Genomic DNA, 20,678 nt, shown 5'->3' on the forward strand with positions numbered 1-20,678 from the left:
GATTAGTTTTGTTTCATCTATCTTGATACTTTATTATTGGGTGTATAAATGTTTACGGTTGTTACTGATTAACTGATTTCTTTATAATTAGGATACGGCATTCTTTATAACTAATAATACCATTATCACTGAAACCTACTATAATGTTAATATACCACTCTTTCTCTCAACTAGAGTTAGCACTGTATATCTCTTTCCATTTAGTTTTATCCTACTTGTGCCTTCATTTTCAATGTGTCTCCTGTAGACAATTTACAGTTGGGTTTTGCTTTTTAATCCAATCTGACAATCTGCCTTCTAACTGGGATGTTTGGAGCATTATTTATTATTACTGAATGCTTAGGTTTATCATCTTGCTATTTGCTTTTTATTTGTCCACTGTTCTTTGTCCCCTTTACATCTTTTTTTTTTAAATCTTCTTTTCGGCTGAGTACTTTGGGGATTCCACCTCATCTCCTTTGGTGGCTTATTAACTATAACTTTGTGTGTCTACGCACACTATGTTTATTGTTTCACTTTCCAGGCACGCTGAAATCTACTCTAACTTGGGTTTTCTAGCTTCTGGCCCAGTATCTCCTACCACTGTCACAGACAGACACGCACACACAGGCACTTGCCAGGACCTCCAATGAGCTTGCACTTTTATCAGATCTTATCTTATTTAACCTCTCAACATTTTAACCATTAATCTAAACTACTTTTTTCTCAGTTTTCATTGAATCACACTCTCCAAATAATCTCAGATTTCTGGCCATGATTCTCAACCGTTTGCAACTTTACATCTATTCATCCTATAACTTCACAGGTTCCTAGTGCTCGGTCCTAGTCCCTTTTTGTCTTCCTTAGCATCTTTAAAACACGGTCCTTAAGAATTAGGAAGTAGTTCAAAGGCATTTTCAGAGAAAAAAAGGTAAAGGAAGAAATTTGTTCACAGGCAGTTTGCAAAGTTGAAATTTAAGATTAATAATGATTTTCACAAAAATCGTTTATTTTCTTACCATAACGTCTATGTTCGGTCTGTGTTAATCAGTTCATATAAGCTGGTGCTCAGCAAATATAATGGTGTAAAAACAAATAAACTTCCACACAATTTTCAAACAGAGCCCAAATCAATCTGCTTTGTTGATAAGGATACAGAGGAAGCCCAGGCTAACAAGGAATCACCCAGCTAAAATGGGTAAAAGTCTTGATATTGCGGAGAACCTGTCAATCCAAATTTAATGCCCAATTTAATTGCTGTGACCAAAAAAAAAAAAAAACCAAGCTACTGACAAAATTTCTTTATTAAATTACTCTGTTGGAAGTCACATCTTATCAACAGCACATGATACAGCAGAGTGATTGTTATCACTTGAGTGTTTCAACATGTATTTAGTTTTAAAATTGAACAGACTACTAGAGAGAAAATACAAATCCATTCTTGTAGTATATGTAATATGTAACAGGGTAGGCAAACTCGACAGCCTTCTGTTCTGTTTACTGGTGGGAACTCATGGTACAAGGGAAGCTGGCTTTCATTCAGGCAATGATCCTTTTGTGGGCTGTGACGTGGGCTGGAAAAGGTGCAATCCATTCACAACTAAAAGCTCAAGCTATACAAACAGCAAGGAAATGTACTGCTGGGCTCCTAAATGATTCTTAAACATCTGGGACAGTCAGAAGGCAGCGATGCGCCTCCCAATTGTAATTGGGTGTGGAAAGAAACAGTGAAAACCAAATACTAGCAAATCCTGACACCCCAGAGCACGTGCCCTCAGATGCTGAAGGAAGAAATGGCAATGTCTCTAAGATTCCCCTTCCCACCTGATTTACTGGCTGCCAAGGACAAAAGTGCTGACAAGAGTTGCTGAAAAGTGGGATGAGATTAAAAACATTTCTTTGTGATACGGATAAAACCTATGGTCATGCTTGATTTCCAGAGGCCTATGGAAGTGGATGCTGAAACACAGTTAGCATCATAAATAATGACAACCTACTATTACAAGGCCAAAATATCCCTAAACCTTTTTTCACCCCAAATTTTAATGCTGAGAATATAATACTAGATTTCACAAAGTCACCAAACTATGCTGGAAATGGCTCAATTGCTAGGCTCTGATTTCTTCCAAGAATCTGATGGTTTTCCTGACTCATCGGAGAGTAAGACTGACCTTAGTACTGTGAATATATAAAGAACACAACCAGTGTTACAAGAGAACAGGGACAGATACTTTCCAGAGCAGTCCAAGAATCCACTTGCTCCCGTCTTCCAAACATCCTGGCTGGTTGAATCCTAGTTATCTGATATTGTAAGTGTGTCAATTTGGCAACTGGGTTGACCCACCCTGCTCTCCTCAACCCTGGACAACACTATAGCTCCCTAAGAGCCTCCCCACGGTCCTTCAGATGTCCATCTGTGTAAGTTCCAGTCGCTGCCAGAACAAACCACCACCAACTCAGTGGCTTAAAAGAACACACTTTCTCATCTCACAGGTCTGCTGCAGTCTGATGTGGGACTCATAGGCTAAAATGAAGGTGGGCTCGCTTCCCGTCTGGAGGCTGTCGCGGGGCTCAATTTCCTTGGCTTTTCCAGCTTCTAAAAGCCACTTGCACTGCTTGCTTTATGGCTCCCTTAGTCCATCTCCAGTCAGCGACGATGCACATCTGTGATTCTTCCTCCAGCCTCACGCTCCCTCTGACTCACTCCTATCTCCGTCTTCTGCTTTTAAGCACCCCAGTGATGACGACACTGGGTACACCTGGACAATTCAAGATACACTTCCCATTATTAGTCAGCTGACCGGTAATCTTAACTCCCCTTTGCTCTGTGACCTGACAAGAGCCACACTTTCTGGTGACCAGGATGTGGAAATCTTTGGCAGCCCATCACTCTGCCTCGCACACTCTCTAACACAGAACTCATTTTCCCCACAGCAGCCAGAATGATCTTTGTAAAACCCCGCCTCCAAGGGTAAAGATCACATCTTAAACAGGTGCCACAAATCCACACGTGGCCTGTTCCTGACTACCTACAGGCCCTGACTCCTGGTTCCTGGCATTCCAGCCACAGACCATTTCTCTCTCAAGCTCCTTCCTGCCTCGGGGCATTTCTGCTGTCTGAACAGCCCTCCTCCCCTCCCATGCTGGCTGTACCTGGCTAACCCTTGCTCAGTCCCTCAGATCTCTGCAGAAGGAGCTCTCACTGGGTGGCCTGACTGACTCTCCGAGTCCAGCACTAGCTCCTCCTGTTACACATTCCACTGTGCTTTTTCTTTCAGAGCTTCTACTATGGTTGGAGTTGAATGCTACGGTGCAGTTATCGATGTAATGTCTGCCTCACTGCACAGATCGCAAACCCACAAGGACTGAGCCTGTTGGGTTGCTCACCACCATGAACTCTGGGCCTGAGAACTGACTGGCTTATATAGTAAGTGCTAAATAAATGAGTGAGTGCCCTCAGACCTTATTTCCAAAGCAAGTCTAACTCTGGAAGGGGAAGCTGCACGTGCCAAAGGCCTCAGCACCCTGCGTGAGCACCAGGCCAGGTGGGGCTCCCTCGGTGAACCGCCCCACACCATCCCTTCAGGCCTCAACCACGAACACCACCCCAGCTTTGCCCCCGACTGTGTTCTGCCCTGACACCAAACTATCAGATGCGCCCCTAAGCCCTGTGCGGTGCCCACCATGCCAGTCCCAGGAAGGCCGCATTGTCTCTCTCCTCCTGCTTGTGAGTGGCATCACCAGAGAAGTCCTGAATCCCCAGAGCTGTCATCACAAACATTTTCTGCAGCTCAGGAGCCCTTCCTTTACCTCCGATTCCCTGCAACTCTCTCCCCAGAGGGTCTTTCCTACTCACTCTAAATCCTACATCCTAAGTTGGAATGGGAGGAGCATTTATTCTGGGGCCAGAAAGTTCTGTGTTGAAAACTGGGCTGCCCTTATTCAGAAAGTGCATCCAAGGTTGAGCCTTTGTCTCATCATTAAACAAGAGGACAGTAATTTACAAGTCCCCACCTCACAGAGGTATCGGAGGACCCATAAACTATTCAGTGTTGCCCCCAGCCACCAAACACCACACACATCACATGCCTCTCTAAGCTCAGCTAAACCCACTGCCCGAACAATTATAAAGAATGCCAGGACAATGCCAAAGTTCTCAGTGACCTCCCGGCAAGTCAGGTGCTGGGACAGAGGCAGGGCTGGGGGAGCTGAAGTTTGAGTAAGAATGACAAAAAGTGTAAGATTATTCTCTCAAGACGCTGGACAGAGAAAGGAGAGAAGGCTGGAAGCAGCTGTCAGTTATCAAATCCTGAGTGGATGCTCATCTTGAGAACATGTCTGCATAGACACTATACTGTCTAAAACTTTCCCTGCGAGGAACCCACCCTACCTCCATCCCCCCTCCAGCCCGAGGGTACATCTATAAAAGACACTGCCTACTCCACACACGCAGAGCCACAGATGTCAGCTGCCACCCCTATGGCCCTCCACACTCATTCTCTCGCGATGTCCTCACAGAGACTTGGCCCACCAGCCATGCTCTTCTTCCATGTCACTCCTCCACTGAAGCTGTACGGCTCATTCTCTCTTGCTTTTGCGGGCTTCAGCTACTTTGCTTCCTTTGTCCTTCCCATGAGACCACATCTTGTGACTCAGACACCTAGCTCAAACTGCAAGTTACTTCACTAAACCTACCCAGTCCCCCAGACACCCTCTGGCAACACTGGCCCCATTCAAACTATACCTCCAGCCCTTGAGGACAGGCTCTGACATGGTCAGGTTTGCACTGGTCCCTTCCTAGTCTGGAGTAAGCAGGCATTCATCTCGTGCTTGTTGATGGAGTGAAATCATGACTCGATAGCTCAGGGAGCTGGGTTTAGACATACTACCTGTGAACTCTTGGACAGACAACCGGTAGCTCTGTCCATCAGCCAGTTCAGAGAGGGGGTCAGGACTAACGGCATACATTGGGCAGGCGTGGCCATCAGAGTGATACCTGAAGCCTGGGAGCTCAGAAAGACACGCCGAGACAAGAACAAGGGGAAGGTGGCACATTTCGGGGCAGAAGAAGGCAGTGCAGCTAAGCCAAGATCAGGATTCAAGGACAAATCACAGGAAGGAAAAGAAATCCAAAGAAGTACAGTCCCAGAAAATTTAAAAAAAAGAGAGGAAGTTGTGAGAAATACTTCCAGTGGCGTTAGTGTTGCAGAAAGACAGAAGAGTCAGGTGTGCCGGTGGCCACTGTGCACGGTGACTCAAAGTTCTCGGTGACCTCCCAGCAAGTCACGTGCGGGGGCAGAGGCAGGGCTGGGGGAGCCGAGGTTTGAGTAAGAATGACAAAAAGCGAAAGACTATTCTCTCAAGACGCTGGACAGAGAAAGGAGAGAAGTCTGGAAGCAGCTCAGCTGTGATGATAAAACAACAGAGGAAAAGGAGGCTTGGCAGGTGGAGCGCTGCACTGACTTACAAACGTTATCACGGCTCCCGCCAAGCGGCAGGACGGAGGCAGCGAGGACACGGGTGCTAACAGTTCTGTGGCTTCCCCACCTGCCTGATCTTGGGAAAGTCATTTCCTCCTCCCTCTGCTATGTCACTAGACTGTTCTCACCATCTGAGCTAACAAGGGAAAAGGAATTTTGCAAGAGTATATCACTCTTTATGAAGTAAGGCCTATTACTGCAAGATGATTTGTTATCTTAAGAGACGTTTGTCACTTTTCCCTTTCTGTCATCAGAGAGAAGCTGGAACTCCCTCCCATGTAACGCTGACTATCTATTTTCAGCAAAGAGGGGTAAGACAATGGCAGAGACAGCAAAAGGCAGGGCAAGCTCAGGGTATGCAGAGTCAAGGCAGGGATGGCGCCCCTTCCAAGTCCTTTCTACAGATCTTGTCGTTTTCCTAAACTGGGGGACACTGGCCAAGGGCTGCCTCCCCCAGTGGGTGGAGAACTGCCAGGAACCCCCACTGGAACTGAGAGCCTGCCGCCTGTCAACCGGATCTGCCTCGGTCGGTGCCTGGCCGGTAAAAGACTTGAACAGAATCACCACCAACCTCATGACTGTCTTGAAAAAGGAAAATAAAACTGTGTGCTGAGATAAAGTTTATTTATAGCTCCTTGGTTTTCTTGTATGGGGTTTCCCCCCACCCAAGGAAATGCTGCAAGTTCGTGGTGATTTTCCGCACTCCAAACATGTCTGGGGGACTTTCCAGGTGGAAGGGGGTGGCTGCTTCTAGTATTACCACAGCCAGAGTCAGTGCAGTATCTCCCCAAAACACTTGTGAGTAGAATACAGTATCACACAGGAGGTGTATCTGCCAGAGGAGATTTGCAGATTACAGGTGGCATATCAGCGTCATGGATACTACCAAAACAATACAGGGAGAAACTAGCAGACATCTTCAATTAAAGCAGTTCACTATGCCTTCCTCCACAAAGTAGAATTTATTATACTGTTCAATGGAAAGAAATGGTAAATAGTCATTTACACTGGCGGGCAATACAAGAGTCATCTGTATTTATCTTTAGGATGCATTTTTTTTTTTCCATCTTCCAAATCTGGTTTAGAGAAACATTAAAATTAATGTTTATTCCAGGAGCACAGCTGGACAGACTATCCAGATGCTTCTTCTATTATAAGAAACAAACACATTACCAGAGGAAACCCAAATGCAGGATGATGACTGTATTTATACAAAACAGACCTGGATTTGATCCCTGGCTTGGGAAGATCCCCTGGAGAAGGGAAAAGCTACCCACTCCAGTATTCTGGCCTGGAGAATTCCATGGACTATAGTCCATGGGGTCGCAAAGAGTTGGACGTGACTGAGCGACTTTCACTTCACAAACTGTCCTTATTGACAGCACTCACATGCTCAGAGGAATAAAAACAGTATCAGTAAGAAAACACAGGCGTATTAAGACATATTAGAGTGGCATGACAAGGGTCAGAAGAATGTGGGTTTGTAGGTGGAAAGTTCATCACGATTAACAAAAGTCAGGCTGCTCTACTGAAATCAAGCAAAATCGCTAGAGTGATTTCAGAGAAAACCAAGTATTCCTTCCAAAGAAGTGAGATAATGCCATAACAAACTAAATAGAGGAGATATCCACTAGTGCCTCTATAATCCTCACAAACACACCAGTGACCTAACAGTGAATTCTGATATGTACGTGATGGAGGAGAAAAAAAATGGAGCAAGGAGTCTTCCCAGTGTCCATACAATGGCCTTTGTGAAGTCAACAGGCATTTACTGAGCACCTACTATATGCCAGGCTCTCTTCCCTAGTCTGTGGACGCCACAGGACACAAAACAGAGAAAAATCTCTGCCCCTATGGAGCTTACAACATGCTGAAGGATTTAAGACATGTGACTTTGAGCAAGACATGTACTTAGATGAGTAAAGATGTATTATGGAGAGACCAGGAAGAGGAGAGTAAATAAAAAATGAATATACACACAAACACACATATAATAATAATATATGAAACTGATGACAGCGAAAGTGAATATATAAGCAGAATACATTCTCACAATCTGCAGTTATTTTTGCTAAAATCAAAACCCGGCATTTACTTTCCTCTGATGTGGCCTTACATTAGAGGATTCTATGTTTGAGCCAAAAAAAAAAAAAGGTCTTAAATGATGACCATCATTACACGAAGGTCTGGAATGGAACCACAACATGCCGTAAAAAAAATCCAGAGCAACAGACTAGTTTCCACTGGGGAAAAACAAGATGGGAATTTACTGATAACTCCCTTATTTACCTGAAAATATATTCCAGGGATGGGGAAGACGAAGTACCAATGACAGAAAAGGAGTTACTTCAAATATGGAAACGGGGTTATTAAAGTAGATTCAGCAATTTCTCTCAGCAGACGGGGTAGCTGCACATATTTTGGCCAAAAATTCGCTGATACATGATTCTGCCATTTTCCAGTTAACTCAAAGGTGTAAACAGCGTCTATTTGTGTTGCCAGGCAACTTCGCCTCTAACAAGAGACTAACAGGAATACTCCTGGGAAACGGACTCCTCTCTTTGAAGGTACAAAAGCAAAATAAACAAAAATATATGTAGACACAATGCAAATACCGGAGGGAGAACGACTTGCAGCGGAAACGCTCCAGGTCATCACTTCTGTCCACCCGGGGGAGGAAAAAAAATCTAATAACACACGCTCGCCCCTCCACTCCTCCCACCCCAGTTTTCGCAGGCTGTCCATCAAAAAAAGGGTAAGGAACCCAGGCAGTTCCCCTTAGGCCCATTCAGGGGAGAGCCCGGGGGGAAATCCCGTTCGCTTTGGATAGGGGTGAGGTGGGGGGGCGGCTAGCAAGTACACCTGAGCCTAACGAAGACTCACAAGTTCGAGGCCCAGGAAACGCCAGCCAGACAGCAAAACACAGTTTAAAACGCCGGTGTGGAGAGACGGGGGGCAGAGAAACCACAGCGAGTCCAAATCAGTGGGACGGGACAGCCAGCCTGCCCGGCGCTGGGGACCCACCGAGCCTTCTCCACTGTTCGCAAGGCGCTGCTGGAGCCGCCGAAGTCGGGGCCTCAGTGTTCCCGGAACTCAACAGCCGGCCGGCAGGGCCAGGAGGGGTGCGGGGAGGGGGGTGGGGCGCAGTTCCCGGGAACTCCGCCCGCCCTCTCCCGTCAACCCCGCCCATCGGTCCGCCCCATCCCACCCGGCTACTCACCGGATTCGCTTCCCACATAGCGGTGGCGAAATCGAGCGGAGAGAGCCTAGGGGAAGGGGCCGGCCGCAGGGTCGGGGCACTGGGTTTTTCCCGAGGGTCCCCGGGAGCCAAGGGACGGAGAGGCAACCCTCTCGTAGGCCTCCTTCTCCCCTGTCACAAGCCGGCGTCTTCGGACCCCAAACCTTCCGACTTCCGGCTGCAGCCGGCCAACCAACGCCGGCCCCGCCCCGCCCCGGCCCCGGAAGCCCGCCCCGCCCCTGACGCTCCCTTCCGGCCTCAGCGCGGGGTGGGCGGGGCCCGCGAGGGTCTGAGTGGTACTGGGGCTCTTAAAGGGTTCTCCGTCGAAGCACCGAGGAGGCAATGGCAACCCATTTCAGTACCCTTGCCTGGCAAATTCAATGGATGGAGGAGCCTAGTATGCTGCAGTCCATGGGGTCGCTAAGAGTCGGACATGACTGAGCGACTTCCCTTTCACTTTCCACTTTCATGCATTGGAGAAGGCAATGGCAACCCACGCCGGTGTTCTTGCCTGGAGAATCCCAGGGACGGGGGAGCCTGGTGGGCTGCCGTCTGTGGGGTCGCACAGAGTCGGACACGGCTGAAGCGACTTAGCAGCAGCAGCAGCAGTCCAAGCACCCTCCAGGACTGCGGTTACCGTGTAATGTGCTCTCTGAGAGAACCTCAAGCCTCGCTGGCAGTTCTTCCTCTATTTATTGATCACCGCGCAGTGAAAAAGAGGTAGACAGGCCTGGGAATTAATAGCCCACAGGACATGCTTTCACGCTCAGACTCGGTTTCTTCACGCTCAGAACTGAGGTGATATAGTATCGAAGGGTGTAGTGAGGTCGTTAAAGGCACCTAGCGCGGTATTTGGCAAACAGTAAGTGTTCAATTAGTGACAGTTATTTGCCAGACACTGTGCTAGGCTCCAGAATGAATAAGACTGACCTGTATTCAGCCCTCGTGGAGCTTGGGGTCCAGAGAAACAATAAGGTGTAATTTAGATAAGTAAGAAGGTGCGGGATGGTTTGTAGGTAGTATTGCAAGTACAGGATTCTTTGAAAGGATGCTTACCTAGGACAGGGTGTCTGCCTGCCCCCTATGGCAAGCCCCCCTACCCCACACCCGCCAAGAAATTTGAGCTAAGACTTAAAGTATGCCCTTCTATTGAAGTTACCTAGGTAAAATGAGCTGCAAGAGGAAGAATTTTCTAGGCAAAGAAGTACCGTCTGCCCATAGGAAACAAAAAGGAAACAATTTCAGATCCTTCTGAAGGACTTCCTTGGCAGTCAAGTGGTTAAGGCTTCATCTTCCAGTGCTTGGGGTGCTGGTTCCAGCCCTTGTCAGGGAGCTAAGATCCTATAAGCCACTCCTCCAAAAAACCAAAATGTAAACAGCAGAAGCACTATTGTAACAATTCAGCAAAAACTTCAAAAATGGTCCACATTTTAAAAAAAAATACTTCTGAGCTTTTATATACCACCACCGATTACAATTTTTTGTTTGTCAAAGGACACCTACAGATTTAGAGTCTGACTTTTTCACTTACTATGACAGATATCCTTCAATCCAATACATATAATAAATCTATTATAAAGTGGTGGGGAAACAATGGATTGTTTAGTAAGTAATACTGGGGCAATTGGTTAGCCATTTGACAAAAAAATAAAGTGGGGAAAAAAAGTTTAAGTAAAGGTCCCTGCCCCATAGTTTGGCAATATGAAATTTCCATAATCTTTTATTGAACAATTCCATTTCTAGGAGCTGATTTCAAGGAGGTAAATGAATAAATGTACAGAAATGGTCTGTACAAGAATGTTTATTGCTATATTTTTTGTAATAGTAAAAACTTGAAAACGACTTAAATATTAATCACAATGGATATTTCAAATGTAAATGTATGTAACGTACATACAAGCTATGGAGTGCTGTATGTGTTTATCTTGTATACTACCCCACTGAAAATGTCTTATAGTTTTGATAACTTATCAACTGATGTCTCTGAAATTTCTATTTTAACAGTCATATCACCTACAAATAATGCAGTTTTCACTCTTGCTCTTGCATTGTCCAAAATATCAATACAGGACAAGAAAATGGGCATTCAGTCTTTAACTCAGGATGACAAGCATTTGCCCCTAGTTGGTGCTAGAACACTATCATCTTTAAGGACTTCCCCAATGGCTTAGGGGTAAAGAATCTCCCTGCTAATGCAGAAGACACAAAAGATGTGGGTTTGATCCCTGGGTGGGAAAGATCCCCTGGAGGAGAAAATGGCAACCCATTCCAGTAGTTTTGCCTGAAAAATCCCATGGACAGAGAGGAGGACCGGCTATAGTCGAGAGTCATAAAGAGTTGGACACGACTGAGCACACACACATCATCCTTCTTATTTACTTATTTACTATAAGCATTTAATTGGGAAAGATATTAAATTTATCAACTGTCTTATCACTGTGCTCCTTTTTTATTCTGACTCATGAATATAATGAACTACACTAGTGAGAAATGGAATATGTCCTGCCATATCAGTTAACAAAGGATGTCACAGTCACCAACAATTGCAGTCACCCTGGAGGTGAGCTGATGAGCCCTGAGGGAACTCAGGATGTGAAAATAGAGGAGACTGGCCCCAGAAAGCTGAGATGCAGATCAAAGGAATGATTTCAGTGCATCCAGACTCTTGCATCTTCTCATACAAAGAAAAGTGCTAAATTCCTTAACTTGACATATCTGGTTTCTTTCATTTCTTTCTTTTAGTGTTCCCAGAACCAGTTGGAACCCAGTTCCCAGGTTCCAACTACCTGCCCTTTGTTGCAAAACTCCTATATATTCTGACTCCTCCTCTTGCCTTCTCGGGGCAGTTTCTCAGAGCCATCCAAAAGGATGTAGTCCTTATTTTTCCCCAAACAAAACTTAACTCACAATTCCCACAGTTTTCAAATTTTCTTCAACACAAGTATGAATGTGCTTAGTCACTCAGTCCCGTCTGACTCTTTGCAACCCCATGGGCTGTAGCCCCCAGGCTCCTCCATCCTGGGACTTTTCCCAGCAAGAATACTGGAGAGGTTGCCATTTTCTTCTCCAGCGGCTCTTCCCAACCCAGGGATCGAATCTGGATCTCCTGCATTGCAGGCACAGATTCTTTGCTCTCTGAGTCACCAGGGAAGTCGTAACACAAGAATCAACAGATTTTCTAATGTTCAACCCATCCTTACCTTCTTGAAATAAACTTTGCTTAGTCATATATTCATTATTCTTTGAATAAACTGCTGGGTTCAATTTTTTCATCTTCTATTTAGGAATAAAATTCATAATTATGAAATTGTTACTGGTGGTTTACGGTGATTGTCTTTAACAAGCTTTGCAAAGTGAGCAGTAGTAAATAATTTAGCAACTAGCGCTTCCTTGAAGATAGAGTGGATTTTCACAATGAAAGTTTAGCTGGAAAGGTTAGGGCCTTTCGTGGGGTTTGAGCTGTACTTCATTTCTATGAAAACTTGGGGTTGCCTGTCCTAGCGGCCAGAGAGTCAGATGCATAGATCTCAGGTTCAGTTCAGTTCAGTCACTCAGTTATGTCCGACTCTTTGTGACCCCATGGACTGCAGCACACCAGGCCTCTCTGTCCATCACCAACTCCTGGAGCTCACTCAAACTCATGTCCATCGAGTCAGTGATGCCGTCCAACCTCAGATGGATATGTTCTTAAAATATACTGCTGTGTCCCAAATGTGAAGAGAACACATTTCATAAACTGGAAAGAACAGTTCAAAGTTCCTCAATCATCTTTTTTATTATTATTCTGGATTTGTAACCACCATTAGAGAGCAAGAGTGGAAAGTGACCCGAGATCATTAAGTCATAGGGTCTCAAACTGTGAGCTAAGAAGCTTTAGCACACAAAGTATTTTAACAGTTTTGATAAGTGGCCACCGTTTTGAAACTTGGGAAATTTCACATGAAATAATAGGCCTCTCGAGCTCCCCTTACACAACATCTTCCTGTGCCAAAAACTGGCAGTGCCCACCACTTTGGACTAGGAACAGACTCCTGGTTTTACCTGAGTCACCAGACCAATTTCTCTTATCCTCATTCAAATTACCGGCCCGAGCCCCTTGGGTATTTGGGCTCCTAATTAATCATAACACTCCTCTCATGTTTCTGAGGAAATGGAATGGATCTGGGACTTTCTAGAATGTTTTCATAGGAAACATCGTCATGCACTTTTCTGTTACTGTCTCCAGGGATGGTCCAGACATGTGTTCAGCCTCTCATAGTCTTCCAAGAGCTTACTCTCTGTGACACAGTCTGGGGCTGGACCGGCTTCCCACTGCATCATTGTCTGGGGCTAAATGCCACAACCATAGAAACTATGCATCCTGACCACGGACAGTCACTAGCTTTCTCAGGAAAGCCAGACAAAGAGAAGATGTTTTCGTTTGTCTTTCATGTGTTCTGGGTGGAGATGTCTTAAACCACACTAAACCCAGCCCAAGGATCCTGAGGGACAGAATCCTCCCTCCCACCTGGTTGAGTGGATTCAATTCAGTTCAGTCACTCAGTCATGTCCAACTCTTTGTGACCCCATGGACTGCAGCGCACCAGGCTCCCCTGTCCATCATCAACTCCCTGAGCTTGCTCAAATTCATACCCATCCAGTCGGTGATGCCATCCAACCCTATTATCCTCTGTCATCCCCTTCTCCTCCTGCCTTCAGTCTTTCCCAGATCAGACTCTTTTTCCAATGAGTCAGCTCTTCCAATCAGATGGTCAAAGTTGGAACTTCAGCTTCAGCATCAGTCCTTCTAATGATTATTCACGACTGATTTCCTTTAGCATTGACTGGTTTGATCTCCTTATCATCCAAGGGACTCTCAAGAATCTTCTCTGACACCACAGTTAAAAAGCATCCATTCTCCAGTGCTCAGGCTTTCTTTATGGTCCAACTCTCACATCCATACATGACTACTGGAAAAACCACAGCTTTGACTAGACAGACCTTTGTCAAAGTAATGTCTCTGCTTTTTAATATGCTGTCTAGGTTTGTCACAGCTTTTTTAGTTGAATGGATTAGATCTCAGAATGCCTAGAGAGCAGAGGAAAAGCCCAAGGGGCAAAGAGAGGTGGGTGTGGGGAGGAGCAGAGGAGATCCATCTTATCTCTGGAAAGAAAGAAAATAACCAGATGGAGAAAACATGCTGAGGAAGGAAAAGAGTGGCAAGGTCAATTCATGGTGGAAAAAAATCAATGTCCCCTAAGACAACAAAGAATAGAGAACCAAGTGATTGGTGAGATGCAGGATTTAGTCTTAACTATAATTTTAATGGTATTTTTATAACTAATTCTTTATATGTTTTTTAAAAATTTATTTATGTGGACCATTTTTAAAAAGTCTTTATTGACTTTGTTACAATATCACTTCTGTTTTACATTTTGGGTTTTTTGGCTGCAAGGCATGTGGGATCTTAGTTCCCCAACCAGGGATTGAACCTGCAACTCCTCCACTGGAAGCGAAGTCTTAAGCACTGGACCACCAGGGAAGTCCTTGATTTTATATTTAAGGGCCACGTGGACAGCCAAAAATGGGGGCCAGCATACTAGGAATGTATAATATATGGGAGCCGGCGGGATCTGACAGAAAGGGTAAGCAGGAGACAGAGAGAGGCATAGAGAGAGGATGAGGGGCCACGAGAGGGTCCAGGAGTGAGGGGAGAAAGAGCTGTATTTGTGCCCATCGGCCCTGAATATAAAGACCCAGCCTCCGTCTGAAAAAGAGCCAACAATGAGGCAGTCGCAGAATCAGCCCTGTTTGTCGAGTCTGACAGTTAACAACTCCAGCAGGAATTAAGAGGTGAAATAAGCAGATGAAACATTTGTCGAAGCTGGGTAAGTATCCCTGGGAAGGATTTTTTTGATTTGTTTTTTTCCAAAAAATCAGAACGAATCCTGTAAATCTTTCTAATTAGGAAACAGGACAAGGAATTAAATTCAACCAAAAAAAAAAAAAAAAAATGCAGCATGAAGTAATTCACTCACACTAAATGGAAAGGCTGTCTCGAAAATCCCACTGATGATTACCCTTGGCTGCTGGGGGAAATGATGCAGGCACAGCGATGGACATCAGCATGCAGCTCACAGCCGCGGCCCAAAGCGGCAGCTGAGATGAGCGACCATCCTAATTAGAGGATGGAGAACTCTGAAAAAAGCCTCTGAGGCTGCGACATTCCTGGCCAAGGTTCTTCTTCCAGGAGCGCCACTCCAGGGTTTGGGTCATCACTCTGTCAAAAAGGACTTAATGGGGGGGATCCAGAAAGAGACCACAGACAGACTCAGTGTGAGAAGCTTTGAGTTTAAAAGCAGAAAGCACATCTATAAGAAATCCTTTTTAAAATTAGGACGGAATCAAGGACAAGCCTTGAGAGGCGGAAAGGACAGCTGGAGGGTGTCCTGCGTGCACTCAGCTCACCGCAGACACGGGGACCTTGACACAGGAACTTTCACCGGTTCTTAAGAATCACGATCAGGGAAGTCAGGAAACCACGGCAGATTATCTAATAGGAGTTGCTGTTCAGTTCTTCATTCAACAAAGATTTAGCAAGCTCCCTCCATATTCCAGGCACATGCTGTAGCCTCTTAGGATGTATCAGGGAACAAAACAGAGGATAATTCCTACCTTTGTGGAATCTACGTGCTGGGGAAGGCTGGGGGCCTGGCTTGAGGCTGGGGAGGGATGGTGAGAGGTGGCCACAGATGCTGTAATGTAATAAGTAAGCACATTGTGTGGTATGCTGTAAGGTGACAAAAGCTAAAGAAACATAGACAAGAGTAAAGGGCAGAGAGCATTCAGGATGGTCCTCGTTAGGAAAGTAACATTTGAGGAGGTCAGAGAGCAAGCTGAACGGTACCCCGGCAAAGAGGGTTCCATGCAGAGGGAACAGCCAGTCAGAATTCCTAAGGGGTATGTGTGTGTATGTGTGAGTGTGTGTGTGTGTGTGTGTGTGTAGAAGGGGTGCAGATGGAACAGGCCCTGGTATAAGAGCAAGAACGGGCCTGACACTGTTTAAAGCTATTTATAATATGTAATTGACAAATAGAATTCACACAGCAACCCTATTCAGTAGGCACTGTCTTTACCCCCTTTTACGTGGAAGGAAATTAAGGCACAGAGATATCCGTTAACCTGCCCAAGAACAAGGATCCAAACCTCGGTGCCTGACTTCAGGACTGTGCTCCTGACCACTGCCCTGTTTTGTCTCCAGTCGTCCACTGCTGCCGCCTGCTTTGGTCATCCGATCGCAATTGGCATTTAAGTCCTGCCCTAGGACAAATTTATGTTCTTTTTTCTTTTTCTTTTAAAAAGCAGGGTTTCTCCCTGCTTTGTCACCTACCACCCTCTCCCTGTCCCTTTGCTCCCTTTCCCATCAACTCAAGAACTCTTCTTTCCTACAAGTTAATCACCGAGACCATTGCTTCTGCCCAGCAAATCAAGCGAACATGGGTAGAGCTTCTGTTCAGTTTGGGAGGAGGAGCTGGGGGGCAGTGAAGGTGTGCTTCTATGGATTAACAATGCCCTACAGATCACGCTTGCTCCTTGGAAGGAGAGCTATGACAAACCTGTGCTGTGCTGTACTTACTGCCTCAGTTGTGCCTGACTCTCCGAGACCCCCACGGACTGCAGCCCACCAGGCTCCTCAGTCCGTAGAAATTCTCTAGGCAAGAATATTGGAGTGGGCTGCCATGCCCTCTTCTAGGGGATCTTCCCAACCCAGAGATCGAACCCAGGTCTCCCTCATTGCAGGCAGATTCTTTTACCAACTGAGCCATGAGGGAAGCCCAAGAATACTGGAGTGGGTAGTCTATCCCTTCTCCAGGGTGACAAACCTAGACAGCTTATTAAAACACAGAGACATCACTTTGCCGACAGAGGTCCGTCTAGTCAAAGCTATGGTTTTTCCTGTAGTAATGTACGGAAGTGAGAGTTGGACCTTAAAGAAGGCTGAGCATTGAAGAATTGAGGCTTTTAAACTGTGGTGCTGGACAAGACTCTTGAGAGCCCCTTGGAGAAGGAGATCAGACCAGCCAATCCTAAAGGAAATCAACCCTGAATATTCATTGGTGGGACTGATGCTGAAGCTGAAGCTTCACTATTTTGGTCACCTGATGGGAAGAGCTGACTCATTGGAAAAGACCCTGATGCTGGGAAAGACTGAGGGCAGGAGGAGAAGGGAGCGACAGAGGATGAGATGGTTGGATGGCATCACCGACTCAATGGACATAAATTTGAGCAAACTCTAGGAGATAGATAGTGAAGGACACGGGAGCCTGGGGCGCTGCAGTCCATGGAATCGCAAAAAGTTGGACACGACTTAGCGACTAAACAACAATTACAGATCAGGAGGGGCAGGATGGAACATAAATGGAATTTAAAAATAAAAACATGTTGCTTTTCCTTCTACTCTAACAGGTGCTGTGTGAGGATGTGCCTTTGCAGCTGTTCACTCAAGACAAAGCCCCTCTATCCCCAAAGCCATTCAATTATGCAATTTAAATGGAGGGGTTGTATGGTATGTGAATTACATCTCAAGGAGGCTGTTAAAACAATTAATTTTTTCAAAAGAAAATCTTGGCTTTCCCCTCCCTGGTTTACCCTCCTTCTGACCTCTATCCTCAGGAACCCAGAACCACACTCAGGAAGATGTTCAGGGTTCCTCAATCCCAAGCACAAAAGTCACAACTTTGTTTTGACTCTGAGGCTTGCAACATGATGTCAAGGACGACAAACAACTCTTTCTCGTTGTACTTTCAGCACCAAGTTTCCTCATAAGAAAAAAAGGATATTCTAACGTTTTCATGCTACAACAAACACGTCCATATTATAGAGTAGAAGGCAATATTTGTATCCATGAGGGTTTGGGAACTGTCTTGCTGGTGGCTCGCTGCTCTCAGTTGGGGGTGGGGAGGCACCCTGCCTCCCTTCCACTATTGAACCTGCTGTATTAACGTCCAGAATAGTCAGGAGATGCAGAGGCTGATCCCAGCTCTGGTTCCGATGAGCTGAGTGACGGACTTGACGCAAGTCACATCCCTCTTGAGACAGGAAGAGATGAGTGGACCAGGTAATCTTCAAGGTGGCTGCCAGCGCTCACGGTCCATGATTTGATGCCCTAGGGAGATAAATCAGATACTGGGCTCAGGTATGTCAGCCAAGAGATACAGGAAGCAAAAGATACACCCCGTGCCTTGGAGGAACTTTTCATTTACCAGAGGAGACTAAAAAGAGAGCCACATGTAAGATGTGATAAGAGACATAAAGTAAAGAGACAAACCATCCAAAGAATGTGAGGGACAGGAAGTAGCTGAGAGTCAGGAGTGATCAGTTTTCTGGTCCAGATCACCTTGCTTTGACGCACCTGTGCATCTAAAAGCAACAAGGAAGCTCTTACCCTTCCAATTCCCAGGTCCCATGGGCCGGGTCCCTTGTTGCTGTTTAATCGCTAAGTCACGTCCAACTCTTTGCAACCCCATGGACTGCAGCACACCAGGCTCCTCTGTCTTTTACTATCTCTGGGAGTTTGTTCAAACTCATGTCCATTGTGTTGACGATGCCATTCAAAACCACCTCATCCTCTGTCGCCCCCTTCTCCTGCCTTCCATCTTTCCCAGTATTAAGATACTTTCCAATGAGAGAGTTCTTTGCATCAAGTGGCCAAAGTATTGGAGCTTCAGCTTCAGCATCAGTCTTTCCAATGCATATTCAGGGTTGATTTCCTTTTGGATTGACTGGTTTGATCTTGCAGTCCAAGGGACTCTTTCTTTGATAGACTATCATTAACATTATCCTCAATCCTGAATAATCCTGAAACTAGAACAAGAATGCACATGATATCCTTCTCTTGAAAGCACAGTGGATTAAATATGAAATGACTTAAGACAAGTCTCATCACTGGCATAGAACTGAGCAAGATCTGCCCAGCAACCACTTCTCAAAAATCAAAATCCTGAAAAGAATTAAGTTCTTACCCCACTTTGTAGGGTATTTGTGTATTTTTCCATCTGGTCCGATTCTACTCGCTGAGGCTCTGTGAACCTCTGCAAGTCTCAGGTCACAAGTCTTTGCATCAAGTCTTAATCTGCCCTGATTTCTTTTAAAAAAAAAAAAAAGTGAAATGCAAAGGAAACAGACAGGAAAAATTCACTATGATCTTTCTTTTTCAATTTGTTTGCTTTCCTTTTTCCTGGGGGCTCTGGTCTCCAGGATTAATGCTCACTCTGGGGACTAGGCTTATGTAGCCATGGCAAAGAGGTTAAGGAAATGAGCTAGAAATCCACTGGGGTCTCCCTGAGCAGGTTCGAATCCTGTCAACTATGCATTCCTTTTAGGGTTTCCCAGTGGCCCAGACAGTAAAGAATCTGCCTGGGGACTAGACTAAAATTGGTACCTTTGGGTAGGATCTTGGGGAAGGCCCACCTAGATAATACAGGGGTATTAAATATTGGCCCCTAGAGGTTCTTCCACCCCCAAATATTCTGAGGTCCAGAAAGGAATGATGATCCCACATAGATCTTTCCAAACTGGGTTTTTTACTCCTGGGCTGGGAAAAATGTACTCAGAGCCCCACTAGGTGGCGCTGGCAGATAGGCAAGAAATGGCTCTGGTTTTAAAATGTGAGCACAAACTTTCTATAAGCCAGAGAATTCCTTTGTTTCTGGATGACCAAGATCAGCTTTTGTCAAGCACATGTCAGAATAGCTTTCTGGAGTAGCAATAATCTAGCTATACAGCTTTACCCTAAATCAGCCAAATCGTCAAGAGTGAATGAAAGCAGAAGGAAATACACATAGGGGTAAAAGTGTGCTATAAATACTTTAAGAACTACAAATTTCTCAAACTGTGTAGTGTCCAAAACAAAGATGAGTGGTCAGGAGACTTAACTGTACACTATGATCAAAGCTGATAAATTTTAGACTCTTATTCTGATATGGACAGGTCTTTACCAATGAGATGATGCTGATATGAATTCAATTGCTCAGTCGTGTCCGACTCTTTGTGATCCCATGGCCAGTAGCCTACCAGGCTCCTCTGTCCATGGGATTTTTCAGGCAAGAGTCCTGGAGTGGGTTGCCATTCCCTTCTCCAGGGAATCTTCCTGACCCAGGGATCAAACCCAGGTCTCTTGCATTGCAGGCGGATTCTTTAACATCTGAGCCACCAGGGAATTCAGGTATTCCCCAAATTAAATTAGGAATTAGAGTTGGACCTCTCCTTCTTCCCAAGAAACCATATTGTTTTAACAAATCTAGATCTGTGCAAGGTCGTTTGATGAATATTTCACTAGAACTGGACAGGACTTAGCGACTCAACAAAAACAACAAGTAGGGTCAGATTTTGGATTTGGAGGGGCACATGCACGGCCTCTGTCTCCCTCTTGGCTCCCAACATAACCTCTTCCACTTTAACAAGGGCTTGTCCAGTCTTTAAACTGTCATGGGAACAGCAAACTGACCACTGTCTTCTATTTTCAGACAGTTCCAATAGTTAGAAAATTCATTCTCAGATTAAGCCAAAGCCTGGCCCTTTTTAACTCCCACACATGTATCCCCGTTCTGCCTTTTAGAGCAATGCAGAATGAACTAAACTTTTTTTTTTTTTTAATGGCTTCTCCTTAAATATGGGATGGTTTAGGCCTTCTCAGCCTAAAACGGTATCAGTTTTTTCAACCATATTTCATATAACAGCTTCTGCATCTCTCTTAGTTACCTTTCTCTGCAGTGGGACCATTAACTGTCTTGATTTAAATACTATGTATCAATAAATGCAGCCAAATTTGGTTAACTCTCTTCACTGTTTTTCCTTTGGAGCCTGGGGGCAACTAAACCCCTGCCAGGTCATTTCCGTGGGTGTGGTAGGTCCCATCAACCCAATCCTTGTCTACGCAATTGATCTCTAGAATTAAAATTCAGATGTTGGGCTCTGTGATACTGCGTGGATTTAAGCTCAAA

At 45.3% G+C, this 20,678-nt stretch overlaps 1 protein-coding gene and 1 long non-coding RNA gene across 4 annotated transcripts in view; both read right to left on the bottom strand.

The window, feature by feature from the left end:
* The window catches only part of PARP11 (poly(ADP-ribose) polymerase family member 11), a 32,720-nt gene extending 23,826 nt beyond the window's left edge, over positions 1-8,894 (bottom strand). For 2 of the 3 annotated variants that reach the window (XM_061124717.1, XM_061124718.1), the window contains exon 1: positions 8,680-8,894. In XM_061124717.1, the coding sequence (XP_060980700.1) occupies positions 8,680-8,697 (18 nt within the window). In that variant the 5' untranslated portion in view covers positions 8,698-8,894. The remainder of the gene's footprint in view (positions 1-8,679) is intronic. The other variant, XM_061124716.1, reaches the window with a different exon arrangement.
* Positions 954-8,666, bottom strand: LOC133043647 (uncharacterized). Its single transcript, XR_009689739.1, has 2 exons — positions 8,343-8,666; positions 954-2,738 (listed from the first exon to the last, which is right to left on the bottom strand). It is a non-coding gene; the product is annotated as an uncharacterized LOC133043647 (long non-coding RNA).
* Positions 8,895-20,678: the final 11,784 nt, after the last annotated feature.

The sequence above is a fragment of the Dama dama genome, chromosome 22 (assembly GCF_033118175.1).
Source record: "Dama dama isolate Ldn47 chromosome 22, ASM3311817v1, whole genome shotgun sequence".
Classification (NCBI taxonomy): Eukaryota; Metazoa; Chordata; class Mammalia; order Artiodactyla; family Cervidae; genus Dama; species Dama dama.